Raw genomic sequence first — 15599 nt, forward strand, 5'->3', positions numbered from 1 at the left:
GGGAGCCCCCTGCACACCCCTCCTCCATCCACAGTGAACCAGAACCAATCCTGGACATGGTCCTGCTTGTTTATTTTGGTCCCAAAATGTTGGCTAAGGTAAAAAATAAACAAATTTCATTTTGGTTGAAAAAAATTCTTTATTCACAGAACATCACATGAATCACATCGCACCCTTGCTCCTCTATGTATAAAATACTGATAAAAAGTTTTATTCCAGAGGCAAGTGAATTCCCACCGAGTCCCCTCCTGAGAGAGCAGCTCACCCCAGAGCTGGAACTCGTGCCACGGTTTGGAAGCAGAAGTTTGGTGAGGAAGGAAATACCACCAAGCTACAGCAGCAAAGCCTCCAGGGCACCAGCCCATCTCCTTTGGCAGGGATCACAATCCCACCAGGGCTCCAGCCCATTTCCCACTGCACCAAAGGGGAGATGTGGGGCTTGGAGGAACCACCCGTGTCCCTGCCATGTCCCACTGCAATGGAGGTTTTCGGGTTTCACACAAATGCCCTTGGAAATGTCTTTGGACTTCACAGGTACTACAACCGTGTCTGATGTCACATGTCCCCAAAGCCTGGTCTCCAGGTGGTTCCTTCAAGCCCCACGTGTCACCTTTGGATGCCATGGGTAGCAAGGACACTTGGCTCACCAAGGGGAAATCAGCCTGTGCAGAGACAGTGAGACCCCAGAAGGCAAAATAAATCAACAGGAAAACATCTATTAAAATGCCAAGCTAGGCTCAGAAACAGAAAAAAATCCAGTTCCAAGTATCTTATGGCTCCTACCACAGCCCAAAAGGAAAGAGATTGGCCACAGTCCCACCTTGGTCTAAGACAGACTCTGCTACACCAGATCACAACTACAGAAACTTTAAACAATGACAGCCTTAAACCCTAAAGCCCAACACTGTAAAATCCAGAGGAATTGGATCAGTTCATTAGAACAGAGATTTGCCAGGGAGCCCCTGCAGCTGCTCAGCTGCCCTCTCAAGGGCTGAATCCATCAGATTTCATATCCAAAATAAATTTCAGGCAAATTCGGATTTATGATTCCTATTACACAGCAAGACAGATGCTCCATCACTGCAGATTCCCTCTTTTCCTTTTAATTCCTTAATCCCTTGGGCTCAAATGAAAACCAGTTCCATGCTTGCCCTGCTACAGTATTTCCTTGGAAAACCTGGACAAACGGGGAAATCCAAGAGCAGGAAACACTTCAGAAGTCTAAAACACACGGAGAAGCCCATGAGCAGGAACCACTGGTCACTCTGGGTGTCTGGCTGGGCCCCACCCTAGCTCTGGTCACCAGTATGGCCCTGTCTCATGGCCCATATTCCCTAATTCCTTCTAAAATTTTTTCAGTTATTAAAACCCCTTCTCTCAATTTGCAACAGGGCACATAATGAAAGCAAAGCTCAGCACAATGAGGACAGAATGTAGAACTTGTGATTAGTTACTAATGCAAAGACCCACAACCATTCCAGACAGGAAAACAGGGAAGGAATTGCCAGCACGAGGCCACATCATCTGGATATGAGACATCTGTGCCACTGTCAGGCATCAGGGAATGCTCCAGACTTGCCACACATGGGGATGGGAATGGATCTGTAGGGTGATTGAAATGGATGATGCCCAAAATCCCAGGATGGCCCCTCTATCAGACACCCCAGGCTGCAGGGGAAGCAGTGCTGGACTGGGACAAGGATCTCACACTGGAAATGTTTCACTGGGACAGGGAACAGCCCAAGGAGAGTGCGAGGCAGCACCACCCCCAGGAGGTGACACATCGGAGTGTCCTTCACAGTGACTGCACAGGTGAAAGGGGACCACAGGGAAGGCCCTTCCCAAGGATGGGGACGTCACCATCCCAAGGCACACACTTGAGGAAACTCCCCTGACCGAGCTGATTTTCAGTGCCAGGCCTGTTGTGCTGATCCCACCTTTCCTGTTCCAGCTCTGTGAACAATCCCACACCTCCAGGGAGATTCACCTGCTCCATCCACTCAGAAGTTCCAGCTGCAGAGCCCCAAACCAAACCAGCACCTCAGGAAATGAACACAGCTCCCCACACCTCTGTGCTCCAGCATTAGAAATGTCTATTTTGGAGGCTGGATTTGGCAGGAGGCCTAGAGAGATGCCACAGGCCCGATGTACATCCCAGTGGAAGCAGGAGAGAGCGTGGCACTCAGCATCCCCTGGGAAGCAGCAGGGCAGAGAGAGGTACCAAAACATCCCTCAGCAGCATTTTAGCCTAAACCAGAGAGATGTGTGCTGGTTAATACTGTGTGTGAAGTTAACTGAGGTTGTAACTGTGTTCTAAGACTCTTCCCCACACATCCTCCTCCAAGCAAATGGAACCGCAGATGGGAGCCCTTCACTTCCCAGCTCTTTTTGCACATTCAGTCCCACAGGCTGAACTCAGGCCCATGAACACGGTGAAATCCTCTGTGCCATTCTTGCACTGCAAAATGCAGGGGTCAGGTCAGTACTGGCACAGGAAAGACTCCTAGGATGCCTTTGCATCCTCTCATCCCTGTGTGCCCAAAGGGACATTCCTGCTTTGCTACAGCTGGGCACAATGTTCACTTCTGCTTCCTATTAACCAGACCATTAAACCTGCAGGCTGGAGGGGAGCAGTAAAGAGCAGGGGTTATTTTCACAGGGCCATTCTCAAGCACAGCGTCCCCAGACACATCCATTTCCCATGTGACACTGTCCGAGTGCGATCTGTAAACTCTGAAGTCCACGGCTCATCCAAAGCAGCATCCAGAGGACAGTCAGTCCTGGGGCGAGTCCTCCTGCAGGAGGTCAGCAGCTCATGTCAGGTACTGCACAACGAGGAACATGATGAGGCAGGTCACGGCCATCCCCCCCAGCATGAGGAACTTGTCCTGGAAGGCGCGTTTCTCGATCAGCCGCATCACCGTGTTGGACAGGCCCAGCATGTTGGCAACGTCCAGGATCTTCTTGTGAGTGCCCTGAGGACAACAACGCAGCAAAGACACAATCACCCTCGTGCTCTGAGCCTTCTTATCCCATAGTCCGAGTGTATTTCACCATGGGTGGTGAGTAATGGATTTTAATCCATGGAATTTCTCTCAGCCAAACATCCCTGCAATCCCACTGGAGGTGGCCACAGGACCCTGGAAACAACTGGATGTCTGGACTAATTCATCCATACACATGAACAGGAGCGTGGTTAAAGACACAAAACAATCTGTCTGGACAGAGACAAGATAAAAAGTGTCTCAGAAAAATGCACTCCTCAGGGAGGAGTAAGAGTTCTCCTGGTTCTGTTCCAGTCACAGTCTAGAAAAACCTTTGACCAGCCAAGGTTTTGTGCAGAGCTCCCATTGCTGAAGCACAGTTCACACCTACAGAGACTACAGAGACTAAGAAAGTCCAGACAAATGCAAGGTAAATAGCAAAAAAAAGCAGATAAACATGTAATTAATGCAATTTCCTGAAATCTTTCCACGGAAAAGCACAGGGTGCTGCAGGCAGGACACCTGGTATTATTAGGAACATGGATCCCACCATCACATCAGCAGCAGGGACACAACAGGAATCCTCCTGGTCTATTTCAGGGCAGTGGTTGGAGGAAACAGTGTGAAATACAGGCGCAGAGATGTGCTCCAGGCACAGGCCAGGGTGGGATATTGCCCTGAGTGGGGAGAAGGGAGAGGACTCAGGGCTGCAGAGTCCCCATGGCACAGGAGGTGAGGAGGACCCTTCCAGGAGAGCTGGACACAGTGACCCACCTGTGGGCAGGCAGAGCATTGAGCCACAGCCAGACACTGGCCAGGACCCTCCTCACACCCACACGTGCACAGGAGGGGCTCTGCCACACCAGGGACAATGGAGAGTCCCTCACAGTGACATCTGCACTGTCCCTGACTGAACACCCCACCTCAGGATGCTGTAACACTTCCTTCATCTCTGGGCCAGGTCAACAGCACAGATACCCAGCACAGTGCTGAATTCTATGGTTTGACTTGGAAACAAAAACTTCAGCCTCTCTTCTTCAGTCCACATTATTTTTGGTCTCAAAAGAGTGAAAATGTGAAAATTGGGAATTGTTTTGAGTGCAAACCTGACTCAAGATCAGGAAGGCTCTTGAGGATAGAATTTAGACCAACTATATTAGGCCCACATGTGGAAGTTTCGTGGTCCATAAAACACAGATTTGCAATGCCAAACTACATCACCAGTGTCTTATGTTCAAGGCAGTTCAGGCCCTTCACTGAGGGCAGGTTGTGTTTCTGCTAGTGCCACCTAATCCATTTTCTCCAGTTCCCACACCTCCTTGTCCCCCTGCACACTGCTCTCAGGCTCAGCACCTTCCTGTCTCTGCAGAATCCTTTCAGTGTTTCAGAACAAAACCAAACCTTGCTGGGAGAACAGAAACCAAATATGAAGCTTTAAAATGAAAGCAAACAATAGAAAGTGAAAACTCTTCAATTCTTGCAGTCATGGAACAGTGGAATTGTACAACTGGATCAGTTAAAGTGACAATCTAGGAATACTCATTCCATACCTATTTATAGCAAATATATACAAAGTTACAGAGAATAAAGTTATGAGGGACATGACGGTGGGGAAGGGTCTGGAGGGGCCATAGGAAGAGCAGCTGAAGCAGAGAGGACTAAGGTCAGATCTCCCCAGGGGCTGCAGCTCCTCCTGAGGGGCAGCTCCAGTGACAGGGCACAGGATCCAAGGCAATGGCTGGAGCTGTGCCAGGGCAGGTTTAGGTTGGGTATCAGGGAAAGGTTCTTCCCCCAGAGGGTGCTGGGCACTGCCCACTCCAGGGAATGGTCCCAGCCCGAGGCTGCCAGAGCTGCAGGAGCCTTTGGACAGTGCTGCCAGGGATGCTCAGGGTGGGATTGTTGGGGTGTCTGTGCAGGGCCAGGGGTGGGACTGATTGATTCTTGGGAGGCACTTCCAACATGGGATGTTCCATGATTCCACATTAACCCACTTCTCTTTCTAAGTTGTCTCTACACCAGCTGTTTCTGCCAGATGTTCCCAGGCAACAAAGTCTGTGTCAGTGTAAGAAATGAGTTAAGGGGAAAAGGAACATGAACAGACATTTCCTCATCTGCGAGGCCCCAAAAGCACAGACTCTGTATCAGCCATGGACAGACACCCAGCAATTCCCTGCTGCAGGGCTGGCCCACAGCTCACGTGCCTGGTAAAGGCTGGAGAAGAGCCCAGGGAGAGCCAACAGGAGCCAGGCAGTCACTCAGCCAGCAAAAGCAGCCACGCAGGACTGGTGCTACTACAAGAAACAATTCCCTCATCCCTGCAGGGCATTAGGTCCTGCCAGGGCTCCTCTATGGCACTGGTGAGCACTCCTGTGGTGGGATGCAGCTTCTTCTCAGGAACCCTCCAGAATTCATGTGCTTCCTCCAGTCCCTCATGAGAGATTACCTTGGGTCAGTGATTTCCCAGCTTGGAGAACCAACTCCAACTCCCCGTGTGCAGCACAGGGACACTGATGATTGGATGCTCCAGGCCAATGTGATCAGCTACCAAACAACCCAGTGCTCAACATAGTGGACAAATGTCTACAATCCTCCCAGGGATGCAGGAACTTCAAGGAAGGTGCTTTTTCCAAAAAGCATTCACAAGCCCAATCTTCTCCCAGCACTACTAATGAGTCTTTCCAGCCTTTTCCTCATGAGCTGGCAGCAGAACTCCTTCTCCCCACCACTCCTGTGGCCAGAGTGCTCAGCAATACCATTCCTCTGCCATGAACACTGAACCACCCATTGAGTTCTCTTCAAAGTTTCACCTGCTTTTCTAGTAATGGGCCTTGTCTTAAAACAAATCCATACTCACCAGGTCAGTGAACAAGTGACCTGAACCAGAAGCTAAACTTCATCTTGGAAAGAACTCAGCTTCAAACTCTGCTTTAATGTGGTCACAAAGGACCTGTGGGTTCAGGGCCTGGTCACCAGACCAGGGAGCAGAGAAGGAGCTGCAGCCCTGCTTTGGACCCTGTGCTGGTCCTGTGCCGGGCTCAGGGAACACCAGGCAGCCTGGAAGCTGGGGGCAGGACACCAAAGTGCCTGTGCACACCCAGCTCAGCTCCCCAAGTGCCAGCTGGAGTGCAGACCAGCCTTGTAATGCCTGCCATACCATGGAGCTGTAGGTGTGACAGACCTGACCAAAACTGGGATTTATGTCATTAAAAATGCCTAAATCTGGCAAATACATCCCAAAACAAAGCAGTGTCACAAAACTGAGAACAGCAGTTATCCCCATCAGAAGATGAATACAACAGACAGGCATTTCCCTACATTTTTCACAAGTCCAGTTTCTCCCCACTCACTTCTTATTAAAACGTTTTTTTGTATCCTTGAGCTTTTCAGTCAGAACTGACCATCACTTTGAGCAGTCTGTAAAATAAAAGACAAATACCTCTATGGAGAGACATGCAGAAATGCAGCTGTTATCAGCAGGGAAGGAAGGACTGTTGAGGTGCATTATCTTTATTACTAATCTTAATCACAAGTGCTCTACACCAGCTTTGTGGCTGCTCTGAGTGATGCTCATCTGAACCAACATTCAGTAATTAGGTTAGTAATAAGATGCATTATCTTATTCCTAATCTTAATCACAAGTGCTCTACACCAGCTCTGTGGCTGCTCTGAGTGATGCCCATGTGAACCAACACCTCCCTGCCAGTGGTTACTGCCCCTCCTGAACCTGAACAAAAGAACAACAGTCAACCAAAGAAAAACAAACATAACATTCAGCACTCCAGATGCTGCCCCGGAGGTGAAGGCCAGGCAGCCACAAGAGATCTTAAAGGTATTACTAACAGGATGATAAAATGCAAAGATTTCAAGTTGTTTAAATGAAGTCTGGGCCTTCCCAGCATCCTCAGCTCAGAGCAATGTATTGAAACAACACATATATTGATTTTACTTAGCGTGATCAGCATGAACACAGAAAAATGTGGGGTCTTTCTGGTAAAAAATGATGCCCCCACCTTTAATGTGACTCTCTGGTCCCTCAGGCCCTGCAGGATGCTGGTGCCACTGCCAATAAGCTCATCCATGCCTCGGTGGGCACTCTGCAGGGATTCATTAAACTGCAAGGTTTCGTCGATCGGGATGGTGGTGTCAGAGTCCTGTGGGGAAAGCAGGGACTTGGTTACCCCACTCAGAAACACAACATGCACCAGCAGACACAGCCAGAACCCGACAGGACTGCGAGGACTGGGCTCACAGGGTGTTTTTTAATAATGATTTTAAATACAACATTCATATTTGAGTGAGAAGAGTAATTTAGAGAAGATAGGGTAAAAGCCAAAAGGCAAAGCTGAGCAGCTGCTCAACTGCAATGAGATCTCAAGGATAAAAAGAGCAAAAGCAGAGGATTTTTATAATCTCAGTAGGAAAGGGTACTGCAGGAGAGAACATCAAAGCTAACAGAAGGTGTTTAACATCTTGTTAAACACCAAGAAGGCTTTTAGTCATTCATCACTGCAAGTGAAAGACTTGTGAAGAATTCATACTACGTTTCTGAGCATGAAAAGGCCTGAAAAAATGTTTGGAGATGACATTCTAAACATGTACAAAAAAGGGCAACTTTCTGGCAGTGAGGGCAAACAGACATGGGCCTGGTTCCCTGAGCTCTGGCTCACTCATCACCCAGGGCTCATTAAAAAAAAAATTCATGTTTTTCCAGAAAAGATGCATTCACTCAACTAAGAACTGGGAATCTTGAAATGCAAATAAAAGGATAAAACTCTAATGTGGACTGCACAGGAGGGCAGGGGTGGGATCACCCCTGTCTCCAAAGGCCTCCAGGTCACTGTTCTCTGGCATCACTCCATCCAGAGGGGCAAGGAAATAGCTCACTACTCCCATGGTTTAGGGCAGGAACTGGAGCACTGGGAAGGGGCAGGTGTTGGGAGCACTGATCACCTGCTCCAGGTGCTCAGAACAAGAACCACCCAAAGGCAGAACTCACAGTCATGTGAATGAATGGCCCTCCATGTGTCCAGCAGGTGACACACAGATACAGACACACACAGATACAGAATGTGCTGTGAACTGGCTCTGGTAAAAACCCCAAAGGTACACCTGAAAATGCCACGTAGGAGCCAAGGCCTGGTGCTGCCCTGCCTGGGCAGGGGTTCTGCTCACTGTGGAGAAGGAAGAATCAGGGACAGAGCTCCTGGATGAAGGGATTGTGACAGAGCACACAAACTGGGCCCCTGTGAACACAGCACCAAGGCTCACACAAGTGTCTGAGCAGAAGCACTTAGATTTCTTATTATAAGCTCTTATTCCAGATATTTAACAACCTTCAAAACAGCAGATTTCATTTCTGTACAAAGTTTTGGTATTTTATCCACTACAACGCAGCAATAAAAACAGAGAAGTAGATTTGTGACCCCCCTTCCAAGGAGATGGGATGGCACCAGAGCTCTGTTTTGCTGCTTGTGATTTTCCCCAGGTACAAGGAAATGCTTTAATGATAAAAGACCATTTTTAACCCTGAATTATGCAAAGTGTTCAGAGCACTGCTACAGCTTCCAAAACCTGTTCTGGATGTTCCAGTAGTTCACTCACACACTCAGCTGACATCTCTGATAGAATAGGGGAGAATATGAATAAGAACTGTGGGAAACTGTAACCAAAAGAGGCTGATAAATGATAAATAAATCATCCTTTTCCTATTAAAGGATCATTTTAAAACCACTTTTTTGTAGCAAGCTAAAGAGTAATACAAAGCAATTGTATCATCTACATCTTTCAAAATCTGAAGGAGAAAATAACCCATTTGCTCTGCATTTTGCATCTGTAAGCCTTCTACTACTTTTTAAAACTGTTACACTCACACACCTTTTGTTTCTGAACAGCAAATTTTCCTGTAGGAAAACTTGTCCCTTCTTGCAGGGAAACACCACAGTGTTTAAAAACAACAAATTGCTGCGTTTCTTTCAAGCTTTGTTTATAATTTTGAAATAGCCAACAAAATACCAGACATTATCTTTTTGGCAGGCTTTGAGAAATGCACTGAACTGCCCAAATAAAAGTTAATTAGGGTTGCTCACATTCTTTTTTCTTGCCCTGACGGTGACTGACAACACAGATAAGGAATGTTAGGTGAGATGCCTTCAACAAAGAAGGGAAATAAGGAGGGAAATCAAACCAAAATTTTAAAACAGTATTAAAAAAAAAAACGAAAAAACAAAACCCACAAAAAATCCCAAACCAAAAAAAAAAAAAAACAAACACCAAAAAAAACCCAAAAAAACCCCCAACAAAACAACAACAACAAAAAAAAGACAAGAGACAAACTTTTCAGTTGCAGAAAAGTGAAATCTGAACACAAGCCTACATTATTCAGGGCAAAAACTCCTCCACGAGTTTGCACTAGGGAGACTTCCCAATGGAATAACTAACAAGAACAGGTGGAACACATCCGTGTTACTACAAACTTTTGACTCATTTTTAGGTAAAATGCAAGGTCTTTGTCCCAGCTATGTGATCTGTGTTTGGCTATACTGAAGTTTGCTGACACCTGCTGCCAGTAGGGCATGTAAAAGTCAGGCTTTTCACAGATCTCAGGATCTGGCACACATTTGACACAAATCCAAGTGAAATGCACACTTTGGAACCTAACTCACAAACCCTTTTACAGCTGCTATGTAAATCCAGGTGGAACTGCATTGAATAAAACAGGAGCAGCAGCTTCTGGAGCCTTTTCCTGCTGCCTTAAGAGCCCAGCTTCTCCTCACGAGAGCTGTACTTTTCCCGACATATTTTAATTCCTCTCTACCTTTCCTCACACTCACAGCAGCTTCCAAGAGTGCTGTTTGCATGCTGCCTGCCTCCCCCCTGCTGGATGTGAGCTGCAGGAGCCCAGAGAGCCCGGGCAGGGATATTTACGTTGGTGGTGAAGGTGCGGGCCAGCAGCTCCTCGCGCTGCCGCTCCTGCTGCTCCCGCAGGTACCGCCGGTGCTGGAAGTTCCTCAGGGCTGTCTGCAGGTGCTGCACGTCGTATTTCAGCTGGTCCACTCGCCTGCAAAGCACCAGCAACACAAAAACACTCTGCTTTTCCTTCACCAGCAAAAGAGCAACAGAAATTAACAGCAAGGAATAACAAGGAATGATGGGTTCTGCTTCTCCTCACGATGCAGGACATTCAATGCTAGGCTGAAATTCCACACCTACACCTTCTCTGTCTCATTTTTCTGCTACACAGGTGATTGTTTCACAGGTGGTTATTCATTTTGATCAATTATTTTGCCTCCAGGCTAATGACAGAATGTGAAGCAGAGCTCCTGAGCTGTCTTGGACATCCTATCCCATGGATTGTCTCTGCAGGTGTTCTATAACTGGATCCATTCCTCATTTAACACAGATTTGGAAAGATGGTAGGATTTGTACAGGTTCTGTTTTATGATCCCTCCCACTTCACATAAAAGATGATGCTTTCCAGTTTCTTTAACTAGCATCATGTTCTGAAGTTTGAGGTTTATTAAAAGGAGCTCACAAGTCAGTGGGCAATACAGGAGACACCTCAGACATCTCCCCTAGGCTGAAACAAATAACATCCAGAACTCCACTGGCCCTGATTAAATGATTGATAAAATGTAATGTTTGATCACCAGACTATCCTGGTCTAGTGGAAGGTGTCCTGCCCATGGCAGGGGCTGGAACTGATCTTCAAGGCCCCTTCCAACCCAAACCATTCCAGGTTCTACAAAATCAATGACTATTTCAGATACTGACCTCCTTCTTTAATACAGGCAACATGAAATCCACCCCTACTATCTACACGGGCATTTTGGACTAAACATTAATAACTGAGTCACAGAATTAATTAAGAACAGCAAGTTCTGATGTCTGTTGGTCCACCCTCCTGCTCAAACTATTGCTCACTTTAGAAACCTCTTTATTTCAGTCACCAACAACCTGGAAAATGGCCCAGAGAAAACGACACCAAATGAAGGAATTTTACTCTCTACCTCCACAAATGCTACTAAAAGCAATTCACAGAGAGAGCATCCTAGTTCATGTTCTGCTCATCTGAGAACAGAGCCATGAACCCATCATCAGTCTGGACTTGATGATCTTTGAGGCCTTTCACAACTTCAATGATTCTCATGATCCTGGGGTTAAATGCAGGAAAGTGATTTTGCCTCTGTGCCTCAATTTTGCAGTTGTAGAGCACAGGGATCAGTTATGCAAAGCATAAAGATTTCACACAAATCAGAAAGTAAAGCGCTTCAATAAATTTAATTAAAATAATTACAAAGATTACTCTGTAAAATCACAGCAATGCAGTGAACTCACAGTTTGGCATTCTGCCTCTTGTTGGGAGGTTCTTTGCTGGACAGGATTTCCAGACGTTCCAAGTTGCTGAATATGTTGTCTATTCTTGCCTGAATCTCATTTTCTACCACTGCAAGGAAATAAAAACAGGATTTGACTTGAATTAGACAACTGCAATCTGATGAAGGCAAATGCTCAAAAGCATTCAAAGCAGTATGTAAAACCTGACAGATGCAAATCTTTACTGGATGAAAATAATCAGGTAACTGAGAACTATAAACATAATCAAATGTCACTCCTCTAGCTCAGTAATTTGACACTCTCACCTTTCCCTCCTCCTCTGAGAAGGCAGCTAGGAAAGCCCCTGCTCATTCCACACATCTGAGCCTCCTGCCCCATCAGCTCCATGAATTAGGATTTCCCACATTCCCCCTGCAGCCCCTTCCTGCTCCCTCAGCAGGATTTGCTGTCACAAGAACACAGAGAAGCATCATCACCCACCTGCCAATACTCCACACATCAGGACTTCCCAGGAAACCACACTCAGCAAAGAGCACACACCACCTCATCTTTGCCCCTGGATCTCACACAGCCAGAGTGACTGACTCACATCCAGAGACAAATCAAACAAATTGTCCCAATCCATCTCTGCATCATTTATTGCAGCTGAACTCAACACAGGAGAGCTGACAGACACTTACAGCAACTTCTGTAACTTCATTTGTCAGACCAAATGACACCACTACACATTTTTCTGAGCAAGAAGGGACTATTTGCTCAAAGCTGGAAAAGGCAAACTGATTTCCTTGCCTCTATTCCTGCTCTTCAACGATGGATAATCCTGTTTTCCATAAATTTTGGACTATACACTAGTATCTTAATACAGAGAGAAAAATACACATATAATTTATTCATTAACTATGTAAACTGGTAACCAACTGTAAACTGTGTAAACTACATAACCCTATCTCTTGAAATGGTCTCAGCCAATAGAAGCAAAATGGCAAATTATACTAATTTTCAGGACTTTCAGAATCACCCCCAGTGAACTGCAGTCTGGGAAGTCTGGCATTGTAGAAAGAGTAGTACAACCAGCACAAAAACCACAACCAGAATTAGTAAGTTGCTATTTTTTGATAGGAAATTTATCACAGCCCCTCCTAGGGCTCAGTCATGCTTCATGAATGTGTTTAAGGCAAGAGAAGTCAGTGAACATGTGCAGAAATGCATCCAGCCAATGCAGTGTCCTTTCACCTCAGAAGTTCCTGATGAAACCCATCATTAGTGACTCATGCAGGAATTAAGGGTTCAAACACAGGTCCAAAATACATGTGCCAATTCTGCACTGGGGTAAAAAGTACTGCCACACATATCAGAGCATTTTATTATTACAGTCATTTATGAGCACAGGGTTATAGTCCAATTTTACTGAGGCAATTTCAGACCTAATGGTTCTACACACTTCCCATAAGCAGGTGGAATTACAGGTTCTGACTCTGATGCAGCAGGAATGTCAGGAGCATCCTGCTCAAGTTCCTGCACACAAAATCACAGCATCTTCCCCAGAAACTGCACTGAGCATCTTCATGGGAAAGCTGCCAGTTGGTGGATGCTGAGGGAGTAACAACACAGGCACAATCACACCTCTCAGCTTCCTGAGCTTCTAACAAACCAGCCCAGAGATGCTCTCAATCTGCAGTTCTGTCCACACCAAGGTGTTCATTCATTCCAGATGTTCAAAAACCTCCATGAGTGCATCACTGTGGGGCTTTGGATCTGTTTGTGCTGAAGGCCTGCACAGACACCTTGACCATGAGCTGAAAAAGCTAACAGCACCAAAATTCTGGCATTCTACCACGAATTTAAAGAAGCATCCACAGCAAGCACTCTTTGTCAGTTAAAGGATTATAACAGGAAGATGAAGCAAATTCTTGTCCTGTCTTTTCTGCTGTGTCCTCATACAAAACATCACCTTATTGAAGTTAAACAGCAACATGATTTCAAAGCATGAAATGGTGATGTGTTTCAGCAGCTGATCACAGTGACTCAGGAGCTAAATCTGTTCCCATAATGACTGTAAATACAATGGGAAGGCATACAAAATTAAAGATGCCAAGTAACTCAACCTCCCCTCTCATCACTTACAGTGCACTGACTCCTTGTCTGAGGTCTCCAGGCGCCCCATGTAGGACTGGACCTCATGGACCTGCCTGTCAGGAGAGAAAGAGAAAACGAACAGAGAAGTCAGTTAACAGCCATAAAATCATTTCTCAGCACCTCACTTTTCACTGAAATTCCCTTTTTGGAACAGCACAGGAATCACAACTCAATGTCAGCAGACAGCCCATTCTGAGCACCAAGCCAGGTCCTCAGCAGGAAGCAACTCTGGGCTCTCACCTCAAGTACTTGCACCTCCAAAGTAACTTTATTTTAAAACAACAATCTAGATAAAAATCACAAATTTTTTTGTAATTAATAACTTTGTATAATAAATAAATTTTTAAAAATGAAGTTACATTGTAGGTGGGCTTGCACCTACACAGTAACTTTATTAAAAAATAGAAATCAACATGAAAATTACAAAAAGCACGGAACAGCTGTTCTACAAGCAGCAGCTGTTCAGCTTGGTCTGGAGATGACAGCGGGGAGACACACAGGAGGAGCAGCTAAATAAGGAATGATTTTTCACTGTCTCACAACATGTGAATTCACAGGAATTAAGTGAAATTAAAAGCTTGTAATTATAAGAAAAAAACCTACTGTGGCTGGACAAGCAGTGGCAAAAGAAAATTAAAAAAAAAATATTGATGGTTGTTAAATTCTTCTAGAACTAGATGGGCTTTAAGGTCCCTTCCAACCTGAACCATTTAATAGTCACAAACTAAGGCAGCACAGAAATGGGAACAGGACAACATCAGTTCCCACACCCACAACAGCTGCTGTCACATTCCTGCATTCCCAGATCTCCAGCAGGATTCCCTGCTCTTCCCTACAGGGTCACTCTGTATCATCATTCAATGACAGAGAAATGATGGTTTAATACAAGATTCAATTCAAGTCTCTTACCACCCCACCTCTCTTAATAGAGCCCCACAAAGATGCAAATTACCATGGAAAGTTGGAATATTTGCTTAACTGTGTCCTTTGGCCCCTTTCCCTTGAGTTATTCCATGTGGATTAGCAACAGAACCGCGAGAACTTTTGCCTTATTCTGCAATTCCCACATCACTCCTCCCTCTCCAGACTGGCACTATCTGTGACACGTGGGATTTATCCTCAAGAGGTGGTTTAAACTGCGGCAGACAGACCCCTCAAACCCTGCTGCAAAAATCCTTACAAACGGGCGTGCTTTAAATAAACCCACATCACTAGACGGGAATCGCCGTTCCCGGTGCCCCGAGCCCTCGGGGCTGACGTGGCACCGGCGGCCCGGGCTTCTGCCCCCCGCGGGATGGGGTTTTATGGGGAAACGCTTTCAAAGGACGCTGCGATCTGTGGGGTGTCGGCCCTGGGCTCCGGGCCCGGTCCCCGCTCCTCACAGCCCCGGTCTGCGGCCTCCCCGCGACCCTTCAGACAAGTGCTGGTTTGATGATACAGCTCTCACACACACCCCTCAATCCCTCACGCACTTGTTGGTTTGCTGGTACAGCCCTCACACACACACACACAGCCCTCACGCACTTGTTGGTTTGCCGGTACAGCCCTCACACACACACCCCAAGCCCACACACACACACACCCCAAGCCCACACACACACACACACACACACACACACACCCCAAGCCCTCACACACACCCCCAGCCCTCACACACACCCCCAGCCCTCACGCACTTGTTGGTTTGCTGGTACAGCCCCTCCATCCCGCACCGGCTCCGCTCCGCACACGTCGCCTCCCGCCACTTCCGGCCCCGCCCTCTCTCGCTACTTCCGCTTCCGCCTCCCCAGGCCGCGGTCCCGCCCCTGCGCGCCGCGCCGCCGCCAGGGGGCGCTGCAGGACCGGCGTGGCGCGCGCGGGGCGGGGCCGGGAGGGGCCGTGAGGGGCCGGGCTCGGGCGGCGCTTCCCTCACGAGCTGTCCGTGTCCGTGTGTCCGTGTCCGTGTCCGTGTGTCCGTGTCCGTGTCCGTGTGTCCGTGTCCGTGTCCGTGTCCGTGTCCGTGTCCGTGTCCGTGTCCGTGTCCGTCCGCAGCGCCCCAAACAGCGGCTGCGGCCGCCCGGCCCTGGCAGCGGGAAGGGTGTCAGCTCCAGAGCCGCCTGGGCTGGCGGAATTGCATCTCCCGCACGGGAGCATGGAATGGATTCA

At 47.3% G+C, this 15599-nt stretch overlaps 2 protein-coding genes across 4 annotated transcripts in view; both read right to left on the minus strand.

The window, feature by feature from the left end:
• LOC136372342 (feather keratin 1-like) overlaps window positions 1-11400 on the minus strand; it is a 32945-nt gene extending 21545 nt beyond the window's left edge. The window contains exon 1 of the mRNA XM_066336940.1: window positions 11319-11400. The gene's annotated coding sequence lies outside the window, so the exon portion shown is untranslated. The remainder of the gene's footprint in view (window positions 1-11318) is intronic.
• On the minus strand, window positions 115-15202 carry GOSR2 (golgi SNAP receptor complex member 2). Of its 3 annotated transcripts, none has more exons than XM_066336939.1 (6): window positions 15131-15199; window positions 13443-13507; window positions 11319-11427; window positions 9909-10041; window positions 6995-7135; window positions 115-2975 (listed from the first exon to the last, which is right to left on the minus strand). In XM_066336939.1, the coding sequence occupies exons 1-6, from the start codon at window positions 15157-15159 to the stop codon at window positions 2814-2816; spliced, it is 639 nt and encodes a 212-aa protein (XP_066193036.1). In that variant the 5' UTR covers window positions 15160-15199; the 3' UTR covers window positions 115-2813. The 3 variants fall into 3 exon arrangements, with proteins under 3 accessions (XP_066193036.1, XP_066193034.1, XP_066193035.1); XM_066336937.1 differs by lacking the exon at window positions 15131-15199 and adding an exon at window positions 14927-14966; XM_066336938.1 differs by lacking the exon at window positions 6995-7135 and having other exon boundaries at window positions 15131-15202.
• Window positions 15203-15599: the final 397 nt, after the last annotated feature.

Source organism: Sylvia atricapilla, chromosome 27 (assembly GCF_009819655.1).
Source record: "Sylvia atricapilla isolate bSylAtr1 chromosome 27, bSylAtr1.pri, whole genome shotgun sequence".
NCBI classification, from domain to species: Eukaryota; Metazoa; Chordata; class Aves; order Passeriformes; family Sylviidae; genus Sylvia; species Sylvia atricapilla.